Source organism: Liolophura sinensis, chromosome 9, assembly GCF_032854445.1.
Source record: "Liolophura sinensis isolate JHLJ2023 chromosome 9, CUHK_Ljap_v2, whole genome shotgun sequence".
Classification (NCBI taxonomy): domain Eukaryota; kingdom Metazoa; phylum Mollusca; class Polyplacophora; order Chitonida; family Chitonidae; genus Liolophura; species Liolophura sinensis.
The window spans coordinates 37,086,404-37,104,051 of NC_088303.1; the positions used below are offsets into that span (position 1 = coordinate 37,086,404).

At 39.5% G+C, this 17,648-nt stretch overlaps 1 protein-coding gene across 1 annotated transcript in view; it reads left to right on the forward strand.

Moving 5' to 3' along the window:
• The window catches only part of LOC135475830 (short transient receptor potential channel 7-like), a 42,878-nt gene extending 38,180 nt beyond the window's left edge, over positions 1 to 4,698 (forward strand). The window contains exons 13-15 of the mRNA XM_064755770.1: positions 266 to 388; positions 4,012 to 4,078; positions 4,346 to 4,698. Of these exons, the coding sequence (XP_064611840.1) occupies positions 266 to 388; positions 4,012 to 4,078; positions 4,346 to 4,698 (543 nt within the window). The remainder of the gene's footprint in view (positions 1 to 265; positions 389 to 4,011; positions 4,079 to 4,345) is intronic.
• The last annotated feature ends 12,950 nt before the right edge of the window (positions 4,699 to 17,648 follow it).

Below are 17,648 nucleotides of genomic sequence, written 5' to 3' on the forward strand. Positions count from 1 at the left end.
GCGCAGCGTAATGACTCAGGAGCCTCTCACCAATGCGGCCCCTGTGAGTTCAATTCCAGCTCATGCAGGCCTCCTCTCGGGCCGTACGTGGGAATATCTGCCAGCAACCTGCGGATGGTCGTGGGTTTCTTCCGGGCTCTGCCCGGTTCCACCCACCATAATGCTGTCCGCCGTCGTATGAATGAAATATTCTTGAGTACGGCTTAAAATTAGTAATATGTATTTGAGGTTTGTGACATACCTTATACCGGTAATCTCCTTGTAGGACAACAGTGCATATGAAACTTCAGTGAGTGAACACACAATATTTGACCCCAAAAGACTCTCCAACAAGGCTGACCAGGTGGACATGAGGACTGGGCGAATGAAAGAAGTGCTGACTTACGAGGTGAGTTTGTAACAAATAAGAATCAGCTTGAAACACGAAGGCTTGTAGCGTAAGGTGGGCATGAGACTATGTGAATGAAAGATGCCCTGATGTGTGAGGCTCGGTTCGGTTTGAATGATGAATTTCAATCTTTCAATTAGGGTAAGGGGAATATGAGGATTGGGTGAATGAAGGGAGCCCCGACCTATGAGGAGAGTTCATGGCAATTGGCTTGACATATAAGGCTAGTTTGTAACAGATATGGTTCAGTTTGAATGATTAAGCTTGAGACTTTTAGGTAATTTCAGTGACCGTGATAATTAAATCGATTTGCTTACACTAGCGAACGTGAATTTTGTGAAAGCATTTTACTCGAAGTAGAAAGTGGGTAATGTTTGAAAGTTAATACAATTTCTAAAAGCCTTAATGCCCTGAACTGCAGGCTTGCGTGTTGTTTTGAAATATTGGATTGGAGTAAATATTCTCAAGATGAAATGTTTTTTTACTTAAAGTGTGATGACTGTGTCATTCCACTGAGCAATAGTCTGGGTTTATGAGAGCTTTATGGAATAAATCTGGTTTTCGCATGCAGGGAATTAGTCAGGCTTTATCATTTAAAATTGCCTACAGTTACTCTCTTTCAAATAGCGCTGTGAAGAAGATTGCTCATATTTCTTGAAGAGTGTTGTGTAAAAACTGATCATGAAAAGATGATGACTTCATATTATAAGATGACCACAGATATGTAAACATTTCTGGTTTTTAAGCGTGGGCTCGCAAATGACTGCTTCACACGTATCATGGAAAAGTCAGAGCTGTAAGACAGAGCTCTCTGGGGCATAGGGATGCAATGGTAAGGGTGGTCGGGAATGAAATAATCGATGTAGAGTGGCGGAATGAGGAGGTAGGCTGACAGAATCAGGGGTAGATGTTTACGGAATCAGGGGTAAAGTGTCAGACGGGGATTACTTTACTCAGCGAAAATGACTTTTATACATGCTTTTTCAGTGTAGGAAGTGTGGCCAAAGGTCCGTTTTACTCTCACAAGCCCTCGGGGGATTATGATTTACTTTGATGTAACTTTGTAACAACTTTTTTGCAGACATCTATGTCAGGATAATCGTGCGAGATTTTCCATCTTCTTACGTAAACAGTTTTCCGGCGATTACCTGTTCGTATACGCCGTAGCGACTCTTCTCCTTGATGCGCTTTAGTTAAAAAACACTTAAGTGTACATGTGTAACGTAGATTTACATACCACTAGAATGCCTAATCTATACTTCTTCCTCGATCGTGTATATGACCTTATATTGACATCTGAATTCTTCCCTAATATCTCAAAAGAGGAAAATGTCACAGATTATGATCATCGTGTTTGGGGCGCTTTCTCTCCATGACACGATAAAGGGGCAAGTCAACACGGGATCCGGCAATCCCACAGCGCGATCCGAAAACGCAGCAATCAGACAAAGTGACAAAATGACAACCCGACATTGCTGTGCAATAAAGCAGCAATGAGATGAAGTAATAAAGTGTAAAAACTGTACAACTGAACAAAACTGGACTATTTGCCCCAGAGGCTTGGTCTCTTTTGGTGCTTTTCACGTATTAAGTGCTTATTAAATGTGATGACGACAGAACATTTTGAGTAATTTTAGACCAGTGACGTCTGATAAATTGCACATTAACATCAGTGCATTTATTTTACATAATTCTTCTCAAGCTATGGTACTGCAAGATATTAACTTTTAAGCATTTACGTGAATAGTTAGAATAAAACCATAACTAAGGTAAACTGACATGAGGCCGGATTTCACCGGCTAAGTGTGAGCATTTGTCAGCCATCACGCTGTAACGTGCCAGCGTTTGTCAAGCATCACACTGTTACGTGTAACCATTTGTCAAGCATCACACTGTTATGTGTGAGCGTTTGTCAACCATCACACTGGTGCGTGTGAGCGTTTGTCGAGCATCACACTGTTACGTGTGAGCGTTTGTCAAGCATCACACTGTTACATGTAACCATTTGTCAAGCATCACACTGTTACGTGTGAGCGTTTGTCAGCCATCACACTGTTACGAGTGACCATTTGTCAACCATCACACTGTTACGTGTGAGCGTTTGTCAAGCATCACACTGTTACGTGTGAGCGTTTGTCAACCATCACACTGTTACGTGTGAGCGTTTGTCAACCATCACACTGCTACGTGTGAGCGTTTGTCAAGCATCACACTGCTACGTGTGAGCGTTTGTCAAGCATCACACTGTTACGTGTGAGCGTTTGTCAAGCATCACACTGTTTCGTGTGAGCGTTTGTCAAGCATCACACTGTTACGTGTGAGCGTTTGTCAAGCATCACACTGTTACGTGTGAGCGTTTGTCAACCATCACACTGTTACGTGTGACTGTTGGGCAACCATCACACTGTTACGTGTGAGCATTTGTCAAGCATCACACTGTTACGTGTGACGGTTTGTCAAGCATCACGCTGTTACGTGCCAGCGTTTGTCAACCATGACGCTGTAACGTGCCAGCGTTTGTCAACCATCAAACTGTAACGTGTGAGCGTTTGTCAACCATCACACTGTTACGTGTGACCGTTTGTCAACCATTACACTGTTAGGTGTGACCATTTGTCGGCCATCACACCGTTAAGTGGGAACATTTGTCAATAACTATATTGTTACGTGTAACCATTTGTAAACCGTTACACTATTAGGTGTGACCATTTGTCAGTCGTCTAACTGTTACATGTGAGTGTTTATCAACCATGACGTTGTTACGTGTGCGAGTTTGTCAGCCATCACACTGTTACTTGTCAGCATTTGTCAGCGATCACACTGTTACGTGTGGCCATTTGTCAACCATCAAACTGTTATGCTTGAGCGTTTGTCGAGCATCACACTGTTACGTGCCAGCGTTTGTCAACCATCACACCGTAACGTCACGCCAATGCGGTCGCTGTGAGTTCAAGTCTGGCTTCCTCTCCCGCCGTACGTGGGAAGGTCTGTCAGCAACCTGCGGAGGGTTTTCCCCGGGCTATGCCCGGTTTCCACCCAACATAATGCAGCCCGCCGTCGTATAAGTGAAATATTCTTGAGTACAGCGTAAAACACCAATCAAATAAATAAACCAGCACACTGTTATGTGTGACCATTTGTCAACCATCACAGTTTATTACTATTAGTACTACTTGGACTAATGCCATACAAACTATTGTACATAGTTGCTTATGACATAATATAACAAGAGATATATGTACCACATATCCATGATCCATGGTGGACATATCCAATATGAGGTCTATCTTTGATCTGTCTTAAGAGAAACCTGGAGCCCATTGCTTGTATATGCATACACGTCTTACCTATCACAAGATATTGGTCAAACCTTGTATAAATATCATAATTGTTTACATTAACAGTTTTCATAACTTAAATAACACAGCAACTAGAACATGTCCAGCTTGGTCCCTAGTGCCTGTCACTACTGGGTGCCATAACATTATATTGCCTATAGATTAGTTTAATGCGCGGTAATAAAAGTACTGTTATGTTTGTGAAGCGTGATTTCGTCTTACATGAATTCCGCACTAAAACTGAGCTCCCACTGTATTATCAAGATGAATTTGCTATATTTACAGAAAGTGATGCAAAGAGTAATAAAACGGTACATATTTGAATTGGAAAGAGAAGCGGAAGTGACAGAGGGTAGGTCACATTTTCTATATGTTTGGCAAAAATATACTACTTTTTTCATTTCAAAAGGACTTCTATATTTTATGTCTGATAACAACATTTCACTGTAAGAATATTTCAGTAAACCCAATGAAACAAAGCATGTTTTAAAAGTCACGAATTGCTCTTTTTTTAATGAATTGAAATGTAGGTACATATTTTTTCATCAAGAAAGAAAATAATATTTTTTTTTCTTTTCTTGGCAGTAAATATTGATTTGTGTTTTATGTGTATTTTTAGACGATTTCGAGGAGATTAAGCAAGATATTTCGAGCTTTAGATACGAAATGCTGAATTTGTTGAAAGTACGGGATGAGTTCATTGGTGACGGTACGAATATGACGAAGATCGCCCACATGCTGCAGTGTCTTCGAGAGGACATGTTTTCTCTAGTGAAAACCCAGGGGTCTCTGGGCCCCCAGGCCCTGTCTCGCGTCAAACCAAATACCCCATTATCTGCCATGTCGTCCCCGGCGCTGAGAAAGAGGATTACGGAGGAAACACCGTCCTTTGACATGGAAGACTCGACTGTCGACAACACTGTCCAAGAAACTGAAAATCAGGCGAAACTGCAACGAGACCATTCCATGTAATCTCTGTGTGACATCGGATACCTTCCCACCCACCATGGCATTCCCACCTCCAACACTTCTGTCTCAAGCACTGTATTGTGCATTTTGCCAAAGACCAGTACCTATATTGTGACAAAGAGGATGTGGCAAATGCAGTGTACTGGGAGCCTGCGTAACTAACCCAGGCAGCACCTTGTGCAGTTAGTCTAGAAATTTTAGAGTGACAGTTGAAAATAAATATCAAACAGTAAACAGAACAACTGATTTACTTGAAACGATTTACAATATCACATCAATAAAGACGTAGATCTGACAGTGTCCCCTTGTAAAGATTAAAAATATTTTTAAAACGTATGGTCTGAAACTCTGTAAGTCATTTCTTTTCTATCATTGAAATAGTAAGATGCCGACTTTTAAAGACATATTATTCTTAAAACTTTCTTTCGGATGCTGTCAAATAGCATATGGTTTAGTGCACTGTGTAGAGTATAGATGATTTCACTCATTCATTTTAAATATCCGTCTTTGTTGTCCAAAGTTTATTTAATCGTAGATGATCATTTTGTTATGTGAGAGAAGGGGATATGAATTATGAGACGATATGAATGATACTTGGAATTTAAAACGAATCCGGTGTGAACATGCGTATCTAAACTGCGTAAATTGAAAAGGCTATGCACATTTTGTTATGTTATGTGAGATCAGCGGAGATGATAGTTTGATACAAATAATTGACAACTCCTTTTTCTTTCCTTTTTATTAGTGTTACTACAGCACGCCCCCCCCCCCCCCATTGTAGTTTTAATGGTGACTCTATAGGCAAACACTTGTGATGAACAGGCCAGAAATTTATGTGTATTTTTTTTATAAAAAATAAGAACACTGTTATCTAAGCACATATTTTATAGATTTGAACTAGCAATGGATACCTGATATATTTACTGCTCGCAACAGGTTCACGTTTATGAACTATATCGTGTGCACTAAAATTTACAGGCTAAGGGTTACACCCTACACAATGTGATTTGGTGTCAGTAGACTATTTCAGACTTTCATCGGATGTCTGAAATATATAGTGCAGCCTAGGTGTCTTTAATATATGATGTAGACTAGCGTTTTTATGTGCACACCAGAAGGTTTTGATCAGATGTCTGTAATACCTAGAAAAAATAATAGAAAGTGATCAGATGCATTTAATATCTATCAAAGCCTATTGTATGCACCCTATACGATGTGATCAGATGTACACAGTTTCTTTTTCAGGGTAATGCAGGATGTGACCAGATATCTGTAATATCTGGTGCTGACTACTGTTTTCTCGCAGTAGAATTTTATTAGATAACTGTAATATCTAGTGCGGACAATCGTTAAAAATCTGGGTAAATTACAACAGTTCACAATCAAGTTATTTTATTGCTAACATCACGTCACCTCGGGGCTTAGAGTTAATAAGGAGAAAACAAAAAATGAAATAAATTTCATCACAAGAACCATGGACAACTCTCATTCAAAGTAAGATTTTTTTTGAACAAGGAAAGCACAGTTAAATGTTGAGGTGGTAGGCTGTGCTTTATGTTTGATGTGAAGGCATTTTTTACCCTAACTGTAATTTCGTGAAATGTGATAATGTAACTAACTTATGCCAGATAGCCTGTGAATAGCTTATCTGATATTATATACAAATTTCGGTACAAACACGATACAATAAAAAAGCATTATACTGCATATGCATAATCCTGAAAGCCATCTTAGAGACCAAAGATTTAATTTGACATAGGTAAGTGAGAAAAAAATACACAATTTATAGGGTGGTTTTTGACGATATTTACTTCATCTTTCTAGTTTTACACTCGTTTAAAAACATACTTTTACTTTAATCGTAGTGAGGATGACGAAGACCAAATACATTAATATCATGATACGCCTGTGACGTCTTCAGTGTCTAAAGCTCGTCCTTTCTGGTAAACTGGCCAAATCGCTGTAATGGTAATCCAGCGTTGCGACCTTCTCATTGGTGCTCAGACAAAGAGTCAATGCGCATGGAAACCTTTACAAAACTATGACCCGATTCAGCATCATAAACCACAGCGCACAAGGAATGCATTTGTTGCTGAAACCCGGATTTAGTCATTCAGGCAATAAAAAAATCTGGGAAGTTTTGCTCGTGTGTGGGTAACCACTTAAATGATCATTATCGACCATAGTTTACCACCGGAATCTTCAAAAATGGAAAACAAATGTTGCACGTGTTCGGGTACTGATATTCCGGATCTTCAGCTCCGGAATCCTATTATCGTTAATGATTTTTGTTTGAGTATGCCGGGCTTAAGACTCTTTACTAGTTTCTCGTGTATTGGAGCCTTTTCCCAACACGTGTGAATTCCTGATATTGTGATTTGAATTAAATGTGATAATGATATATATTTTATATACTCAGAATGTCAGTGATTTGTACAGAAGTTGTTGTATTGCCAATGTCACTTCAGTGTTTCGTGAATTTGCACAGTTTATTTTGAATAATGCAGTTCGTTGTATAATTGTGATGTAAATCGTTTCTGTGGTGCTTTGTACAATTTAGAATTTAACATCTTTCTGGTTCTAGAAAGGATGTTGAATGAGTGAAACCGCAATGCTACTGAATATTTCCTATACTTGTCCTAATTCAATTCAATTACCTTTTATTCACGCAGACCACAGATGTGGTATATGTGGTATGAAAGTATCATTATATTTTGGTATATATACACACCAAAATATAAGGATAGATGTACAAAAAAACACTCGTCACCTTCTTTGAGAAACAGATGTCAGATACTGATTTCCTATGTTCCCATGATATCGCCCTAGAACAGATTATTTGGCCAATAATTATCGTAGCAATTAGTACTATATTCAGGCTACGTTGGCAGACTAAAATTTGAATTTTTGAATTCAACATGGTACACTGTAAATAATGTAAAATATATAGTTATATATGTAAATCACGTGAATAAGCTGGTTTTAACCTACCGTACACTAACATGGATACAAGTGAACTTTGTGAAAGTCGTAGATACATATTACGCATATGGTAAAAATAGATCGGGGAGGTTTTCATTTAATATCTGTAGAAGAATACAATGTTGTTTTACTGGTTGCTGTTGCGAGAAAGGACTATACTGTATTAACTTTGAATGTGGTCGTGATTTAAGTTATTTAAGACTTTAATTCTTATATAAATTCTATATGGTAATTATGGTTGCCTTACAGATCCCACTGTGATATATCGAATCACGAAATAAACTATGTTCCCCATTAACGTTTCCTTAGTTGATTATTAACTGATCATTAGTAGGGTGACAATGGAATTTCTCTAGATGAGTGAGCTATATCTATGCATGTACGTCAGCAGGCATGTTTTGTACCTCCTAAAGTGAGCTGGTATGTTCAGATCTCCTCAACTTACAATGCGATTTGTGCGATATATAATGCCATATATACTTTTCAGTTCAGGAGTTAAAGTACTCGGTGGAGGCGTAAAATTATATTTAAGTTCCTTCTCAAAAGCTTGACTCTCTGAGGGAAGTAGTATCAACTTCCTTCCATTCGTGTATACGCCTGACTGCAGTTGTAGAAGTTGAAATCCCCCGGCATCAATTAGGAGCCACCATTCTCCATTCAGAAGCCTAGCCCATTTCTAAACGCGGAGAGGATTCGTGTATCGCATAAATCAGCAATCTAAAACATTCACGAAGTATTGGTGTACAAATAAAAAAAATGATTTATTTGTTTATTTACTTGATTGGTGTTTTACGCCGTACTCAAGAATCAACAGTGCGCGTCATCGGCAAACTGCCTGCTATGTTACCGGTACATTTCTTTTGTTTATTTTCTTGTTGTTTTAAGAACAAGTACTCAATAGTATTTCATATATACGTAGACGGGAACATGAGTGCCCGACGTACACCACGGGCGTTTCGCAAGTTAGTGACTTTTCCACATGTTAAGCGCAGAAATGCACACATTATTGGTGGAAGATACGTAGTCTTCAACGAACAGGCAAAATCAAACAGGGAAATCAAGAAAATTCCTCTCCAAGACCGGCTTTGAACCCCCATTCTGTGTGTCTGAGCGATTGAAATTCTTTATGGTTTGTTTCATATGATTTCGCAGAAATAACTCTAAATTTAAACATGTAAAGTCTGTTACTCATATTACGAGCAAAGGATTTAGGTCAAAGCTGTTAGGTCACAAGATGAATATTGCGGGGATTGTGCGAAACTAAGGCTAATTGCATATATATTGTATATTACTATCTACGCTATAACCAGGAAAAGCTCTAGAGGTTGGCGTTAAAAGTGCTCAATTATTGTTTATAGCTATTAGTCCCATATACAGCCGTCGAAGAGGTAAAGGTATATTAAATGCAATCGGATTAAATAAATTAAATCGCTTTACATGTTACATCAAGCTAACTTATATTTCTAAAGGTGTTTATATGGATCGTGATATATCCCAGTTTTCATCATTTGGATCATTTTATATAGTTCTTGATTTGTACGCATATTTCTTTATTTATATTAGGGCCTAAAGAATAATGAGATGAACTAATATCGTGTGTAATTATTGTCTCAAAATGCACACGGTGGAAAGTGATTGTGAAATAGTTCCTAAGCATTAAATCAGCTCAAACAATCATTCACAAATATAGATACATGTATGTAGTTATTAGTGGTAATAATCAGGTCGTTGTGATGAGACAAGATCAAAACAACATACCTACGTGGTATACCCAACGTCTGCAAGAGTCTGAAAGGAGAGCAGACTTAAGCATCTACACAATTCACACATAATTATTCATGGCAATATGTCAGAAAACATGGGCTTCTCAATAATGAGAATTATTCTGAAAAATGACACTAAATGTATCCTGATAAACATCTCATGTCAAAGTAGTCTCAGCGTCCTTTCACCGTTTCGCATTTGTTTGGATTCCCACTCAGACATTCTAATACCACAGTACGTCAACGTATTATATTACAATACGCTTAGACTGCTTCCGTGGTCTAATGTTACAGGGTCCGCCTTATGTGCTTATAGAATGTACCATGGAATATATGACTCAGGGTGTTTATGGTGCAGCACACAGGCTCATATGCAGATAATCATGAGCTTAAGATTCATTAAGAACAAATTAAGCAAGGCTCTAGTTAATCTCTATTTCAGATAAACCAATGTATGGCCAGGGTTAGCCTATCCTGAGTTCGTCACTTCTTTGAGCTTACGGGCAGCCGTCGTATAAAGTGAAATATTCTTGAGTACGGCGTAAAATAAATAAGTCTCAGCTTATGAAGATGAATCTAGTGATCAACTTTTTCATGCCATGATGTCGAATTAAATCGAGATAAAGCATTGTTACGGAGCCAGGTAACACAATTTATTTAGAATCGACGCCAAATGGAGTTCTCTATGACGAACTTGACTCACACAAAAACTCAGCAACTGAAGAAGGGAGTCCAACACACCAAATGCAGTTTTCAGATATTCAGATATTTGTTAAGATAACGAAACAACGAAGCTGGTAGTGCGTACGCACGTCTGGCGCTTGGCATACGCACGGCTGGCGTGACCTGCCAGCAACGTTGACCAACGCGGTGCGAGGTTACAAGTGTCGGCTCCACTGGCCTTCTGCAGGCTGTAAGCTAACGAGGCAGGGCTTTCACAAAGTGGCCTTATTCAAAACTTTGACCCCGTCTCCTTATGCAGGGAGAGAGGTGAGCTCTGCAAGAGCTACCAGCTGTTGGCTGTGTGACGTCCATGTATACGCCTGGTCACGCGGTCCATGCGCCATCTATCGACTGAAGCAGGTATTAGTAAATACAGATACAGAGGAAACAATACAAGGGAAGAATAAAACAGTACAATTAACGAAGTTGGTGATTGAAATTTTATGGAATACGTTATTTTCAAGGCATTTAAACAGTTATAAACAAGAGGTAAACTTGTAGATTTAAAAACATTATAATGGTATTGAATTTATCTAAGTGTGTTGGTTGTTCGATCTTGTGTGAGGGTTATCACTGTCTTTGAGTTGGACAAATCATTTGTTTACAGTTTTTCCTCCCCTGTATTGATGCTTTTACAGGTTATAGTTGTAATATTACCCTGACAAACCGGTCAAACAACCACACATGCAAATGAATATCTTATTTTACTGTCATATATTTGTGTGGCATATTAAATCTGCGTCTTGCACCAAATCCCACCTTCATGATATTTACTGGTCGTGTTCTGTGACCAATTTAATCTGTGTCTTTTCGAAAATTGACGCTTCACGCATGACAGATGACCTGGCACGTGGACAAACAACTTGAGATATTAACTTGTGGTTCACCTGGTACACGAAACGACATTTTCGTGGCTTTGTCAAGCAAACATTGACTGTTTTGACTTTGATGTGAGATGTTTATAGCACTGACAAATGTTTGAACTATCTTGGTTAACTGGAAACGTGGATGGTGGTTGGGGATGAAGATAAAGATCGGCTAAGGCCGGTAACAAGTTAATATGTGTCGAGCCTATGGAAGAGCACCTCAAAACCGAGGAGAAAGCAAGTCAGGGTTATCGCCCGTGTAATGGTAAATCCCACTTCTGAAAGTCAAACAGTTGATAGAGCGTCCGCTTCAGGAGGCGGTAGATCCAGGTTTATCCTGGGTCGTGTCACACCTAACACCTTAAAAGAGGAAGTTGTGACTTAGTCACTTGGCGTTCAGCATGAAGGGGATAGTGCAACTACTGATTGACCCTTATCAGTATAATGGTTCGGGTGGGGCAGCTTACTTGCCTTCTCTAAGTCGTCTCAGTGAAGCAGCACTAGATAAAGAGCGATGGAAATCCGTCCTGCTACAAGGAAACTTATTACATGCACTCTAAGGAGTCCTTCGTCGTCATATGACTGAAAAATTAAATACGACGTTAAACCTCAAGCACTCACCCACTCAAAACGTTAGCACTGACACGTGAACACTCTAGAATGGTTTTGTGGCGAGTCCATGCCGCAAAAGTGCTGCCATCACCAAAGTGTAATGACGAAGACACCAGACATGACACTCCACCCTGTCACATTATACAGACAATGGGTGAATCAGCCATGTTTCCATACCTTAACATTTCGGTGCTTAGCTCTAAGCGAGGCAGCAACAAGTGCCATTTTTAAAGCCTTTGGCATGACCCGACACGTGTTTGATCCCAGTTCCGCCGACTTCGAGGCGCACGCTCTAACCATTAGGCCACCGAAGCGATGCGGGGTTTTGTCTTACATGAATTTTACGGCGCAGATCAAGGTGACCAAGTTGTCCAAAAAATGGGGTAAGAAACTTCAACTCGAATTTTTCGGGAGCGGTGGATCCAGGATCAACCCTGGGTCGAGCCACACCTAAGACCTTAAAAAGAGGAAGTTGTAACATCATCGCTTGGCGTTCAGCATGAAGGGGATAGTGCAGCGACTGGTTGACCCGTATCAGTATAATGCCTTGGGCGGGACGGCATACTTGCCTTCGGTAAGTCGTCTCAGTGAAGCAGCACTAGATAAAAGAGCGGTGGAAATGCGTCCTGCGACAAGGAGGTACATTACATACACCCTAAGGATTCCTTCGTTGTCATATGACTGAAAAATTGTTGAGTACGACGTTAAACCCCAAGCACTCACTCACTCAACTCGAATCTTAATCGGGCTTACCAGCAAATTTTGTAACCCAAGGAAGAGCAGTGTCATTTGCCTGTTTCACAAATAATGCATTGTTGTTGACGTTGCTGTTGTTGGTAGTAAATTGAAGTACAAAATTTTATTCCCTTTGTTAAAGGCTGGCGACCCCCAGGAGACAGGAAATCGCTTTTGCTTTCGTTGTTGCGGGGTCCTTCAGTTAATGGTAACAGCCTTTGTCATTGCCGGTACTTTAAATGATCTTACATGAAGTTCGTTGGAAATCACGTGACGTTCATCAACATGTTTTACACACTTAACTGTGGTTGGAAATATACGCATTGTGGAAACATGTGGAAAAGTTTGTTAGCTATTTGCAAAAGGCCAGGGGTTTACCTCCGTCACTCCTGTGCCTTTCTGTGTCTGTGAAAATGACAGCTCTCGCATCAGTATAACACGGTCGTCATGCCAAAACAAAATGTATTAATTTAATTGCTGTTTTTAGGCTATACTCATACGATGGCGGTCAGTGAGAAACTGGAATTTCACCATCGCAAGTGACTGCAAACTTCTCCACATGTGACATTTAGGTAGATGTTCACACTTTGTTGGTGAAAATCAAGTACCTGGTAGCCTACAAGGAATGTCAGACTGACACCCCCCCCCCCCCCACTAAAAATATAAATAGCTTTCCGTACTGAAACCATTGCGATACTGTCATCCAATACATCACCCACTCAATCAATCGTTCAGAACAGAATTCAGAAGAATTATGTTACATTAAGAATATGCCAGTGTGAAAAACTCCAGTTTAAAAAATGTAGTGCTTCAGCATGCTAAAACCTGTTTTGTTCTCCTTGTAAATGTAAATAAAGATGTAAATAAATGTGTACTATATGTGGTTGAAATACCTCCTAATACCAAATGACTTGAATCGATTCCAGCCTAAAAACTCCAAGAGAAGTTTTGATATGGTACGGAACTACCTACGTGACACAACCAGCTCAGTTAATATTGCATTTATAACTTCATGCGTCAAAAGTGAAACACGTCACTCAGATTATAGTGACATGTCAGTCATACACTCAACATTTCCACAAAGATAATAAAATCGCAAAAGGGTTTTAAAGGCTGCATGATTTCATGTATAGCTACAAGCATAGAGATCGGCAAAGCTTTGAGGGCTTTAATATCGTGGCAAAAAGATTATAATAGATCTGTCTGTCTGTCTTCAAATAAGCTCTTGTGTTTTCTAATCTATATGCACATATGAAACACAATACAATATTGTACAATTTATTGGCAAAATCTCGACTCCTGCCAGCATTTCTGCAGCATTGTAATGTTTGATCACTGTTATATTAACATGACTTGACAGTTTACACCATAAGTAATGTATAATGCAAAAGTAATATCTGTTAAAAATCTCTTGGAGGATTTCAGAGGATTAGTGTAATACCGAGAACAGGACTTAAGTGTCAATGATTTCGCTTATATTTTATTCTCACTGCTTTTATCTGATGTCCTTAATATGTTTATTTCTTCACAGGTGGACAACACGATAAATTCCGCCCTGAAAAGAACTCTTCTTTTTGTCCTATGTTGCATATTAACATGTAGTGTGATGTAGCTGTATTTTACATGTACACGAATATAGAGACAGACTTCACATTAGGGTGTTGTTTTTTGTTCAAGACAATCCTGTTTGCATATTGCTTCCAGACACCATCGCCACTGATAAGCTATGTAAATATTGTTTCATGACACCAGCTGCATAACAATATTTCAAATTATTGAGTATGACAACAATCAAATAAACGAATAAATGAAAGTACATGAATGCATAATTTAATAAATTAAAGGTGATTTTCAGGTTATGAATGTTTTTAAGTAAGTGATTGTGTTTATTGTGTGTGGCTAGCAGTGTGGCTGCACCTGTGTTTGGATAAAGTGCTGAATTTATGGCAGTATCAAGCTAATGGGTATCCCACGTTTTTGTCTTTTCAATTGTCGTTTATAGCTTCTGATGCTTGTCTTACCGGCCCAGTAACAGTATCAATATCAGTCTGTTGAAAACCTTGGCTGACAAGAAAATGACTCATTCCTTGATTAATAAATTTAATGAGGCTTTTCGTCATTTACAAATAGCCGGTGGTATTCATCAATCATAAATATGAGTATAAACAGCAACCTACTGACAAAGAAGGGAAGGGAAAGGCAGACACCAGGGTCCAGTAGGAGAGTTATAATATATAGCTGTAGTCCGACACGCATTCACAAGCCGAAGCTTGTGCGTTTTGCATGAGCGTTTCAAATTCACATCCTACTATCACGACAAAGAGAGAATCATTCCAAACATCAGCAAAAGCAAGGACAGCAGAAACAACAACGTGGATTCCTACGGGCCGGTCGTCGCAGCTAAGGAGCAAACGTAAGAAGTGCTATATTTCATATGACTTGCATGCAAAAAAATCTTAGTTGCAAGAGTTTTTACTAATGATTTCACTTATTCATTTACGCCTTGCTATGAGCTTATGTACAGAGAGGAGTGAGGAAGTGGTTACTACGGGTCTTTAAAAAACAAAGGTTTTTTGTGATCAGATAACAGAAAAGAATGAGCAAACCTGCTAGTCCGGAAATAATATTTCAACATCATATATCCGCTATCCATTATAGGAGCAATAGCTACGTGTTGTTAGAGCTGTATGAACGAATTTATTTGTCGTTGCTCATTACGTTATTTCATTGTTACTTTCCCAGTTTTAAGTGTTTACACATTGCAATTCCGGTATAGTAATTGTCTCAGTCCATCTGCGGCTTGCGTAACGCCACGCCATAGTAGAGAAATGACTCATAGAATAGCATAATTAAACACCTCAGAAGTTAATTGCTTCTAAGCGTGTTCAAAGCTCTTTGAGGTGGAGCTAGTATACTAAACGCCTGATTTCTAGTTATCCACAAACACACGTAGCATGCACGGGCAAATATTTACTCGTTCGTTTAATATCCTCAAATGATTGCAGTTCACTTTAGAAGATTTGCTTTATCTTCTGACCGAGCAAACAAAGGGAGTTGAGATTATGGCACGTATTTGCCAGGTCGATCAATAGATCGACAAACATCGAACAGCGTTTGAAGTTACAAACATCCAAGCAGCGTTGGAAGTTACCTAAAGACAGGGCTCCGCGTTTTATCAAGAGTTATATTCCATCACTTTGGCCTGAAAATGATGATAAGAATAAAGGAATAAGTAGTGTTGTTGCTGTAGTCAGTGTGCCATCCTGTGGCAACATTATTCGATCCTGGACCCTAGATCGCTGTCCGTTTGAAATGTTTAAACCACCTTCAGCGCTGGTTTCTTAGGCTTGGAACCTGGCATGTAGCAACGGTTTCCTATGATCTTTGTCCTGTTTTCTCCACGCAGGAAAAATTCGGATTATCAATTAATGACATTGGTTTTCTCCTGGTCCTGCCCCTTTTTCTCTATGTAAACGATTTGTCGTATATTTGGCGATTGACGTTTGTGTCTTCTGGGATCATTTCGCACTGGCGGAAATACTGCCGAGGTAGCATAAAACCACAGTATCACGCACTTCAGAAAGTTTGTGGTTTGCATCATTGAAGATACACCTGAGTGTAGCTCGCGGCCTGTTTCACTTGATGTACAACAAATGTCAGAGAGTGTATGTCCTCTGTGGATAAAACGGCCAAGTTTGGCAGAATACCGCTATTTCCCAGAGACAACCAAGTCATGTACGTGACCCATGCTTTAATCAATGGTCCGTTGTTATACGCACTTACAATTTTTTTACGTTCAGACTAAATTCAGTATCCTCCATGCTACTTTAGAGTTTTTTTCATTGGCGGTTTGCAAAGGAGCTCGGTATTTCATGATGGCTGCCACAATGAAATGAAATCCTTTAGATTTTGTATGTCTGAATTGGGTACAACATTGTTAAAGCATTTCTATGTTTTAACCAGACCATTTGCGCTCTCGACAGCCCATCATATGTTTGTGACATGCCTGGACGAGTAGTCGTCTCCCGTAGTAAATTCTTTACAATTCTTTCCAAGAAAAGTTGGAGAGGTCGTGTACAAATGTCATGGTATCACGAAAGTCACGGTCAACGGCGAGAACGTCTTCTTTGTGCAACCATTCTGTCATGTTTTCTTTTTTACTCTTCATCATATGCTTGAGGCATAATTGTTTTTGATTTCTGTAAGGTATGGGCGAATCATGGGTTAATAATGTACCCGTCTGTTGCTGTTATCATCACGGGTTTCACGAGTGGCCTGGCTTTGTGCATACTGAAGCATGGACATTGGATGATTCTGGACAAACTTATATTCATCAGAAATGCAGCAGAGTGTCCCAATACTCCTAAGGGTCATAAAAAATCAACTTGTAGGTTTCATAAATGCGTCCCTTATTAATAAAAATCACACTGATTACAAAAAGCCTCAGTCACAATTAGTTTTTGAGACTCAGTATTTTTATACTACTCTAAGTACACTTTGATGAGAGACGCTTTTATCACTATATCTTGGCGCTAGGTACATGTCGACTTGGTTTCCATAAACAGTGACTAGAAAAGACATCCTTCAAGCGAATCCTGTCTGGAGTATTCACCATGGCTTCAGAGTGAGACATCCTGTTCGGTATATTAACCATGGTTTTACAATGAGACATCCTGTTTGGTGTGTTTACCACGACTTTACAGCGAAGCATCCTGTTTGATGTGTTTACCATGTCTTTGCAGTAACATACTGCCATGGTTTTACAGGAAGGCATTCTGTTGTGTGCGTCTGTCATGGCTTTTCATGGCATTATGTCTGGTGAATTTACCATGGCTTAACAGCGAGTCATCCTGTTTTGTGTGTTCACCATGATTTTGCAGTAAGGCATCATGCCTGGTGTATGCACCATGATTTGTGTGTTTACCATGACTTTACAACGAGGCAACCAGTTGCGTGTGCTTATCATGGCTTTACCATGCCTGGTGTACTCAACATGGTTTTACAGTGAGGCATCCTGTTTGGTGTATTCACTATGACTTTTCACTGAGGCATCGTGTTTGGTGTATTCGCCATGGCGTTACACCAAGGTATCCAGTTTTGTGTGTTTACCATGGCTTTACAGTGAGGCATCATGGTTTGGGGTTTTCACGGTTTTGCAGTGAGGCATCCTGTTTGGTGTGTTCAGCATGGCTTTACAGTGAGGGATCCTGTGTGGTGTATTTATCATGACTTTACAGAGAGGCATTATGTCCGGTGTCTTTACCATGTAACA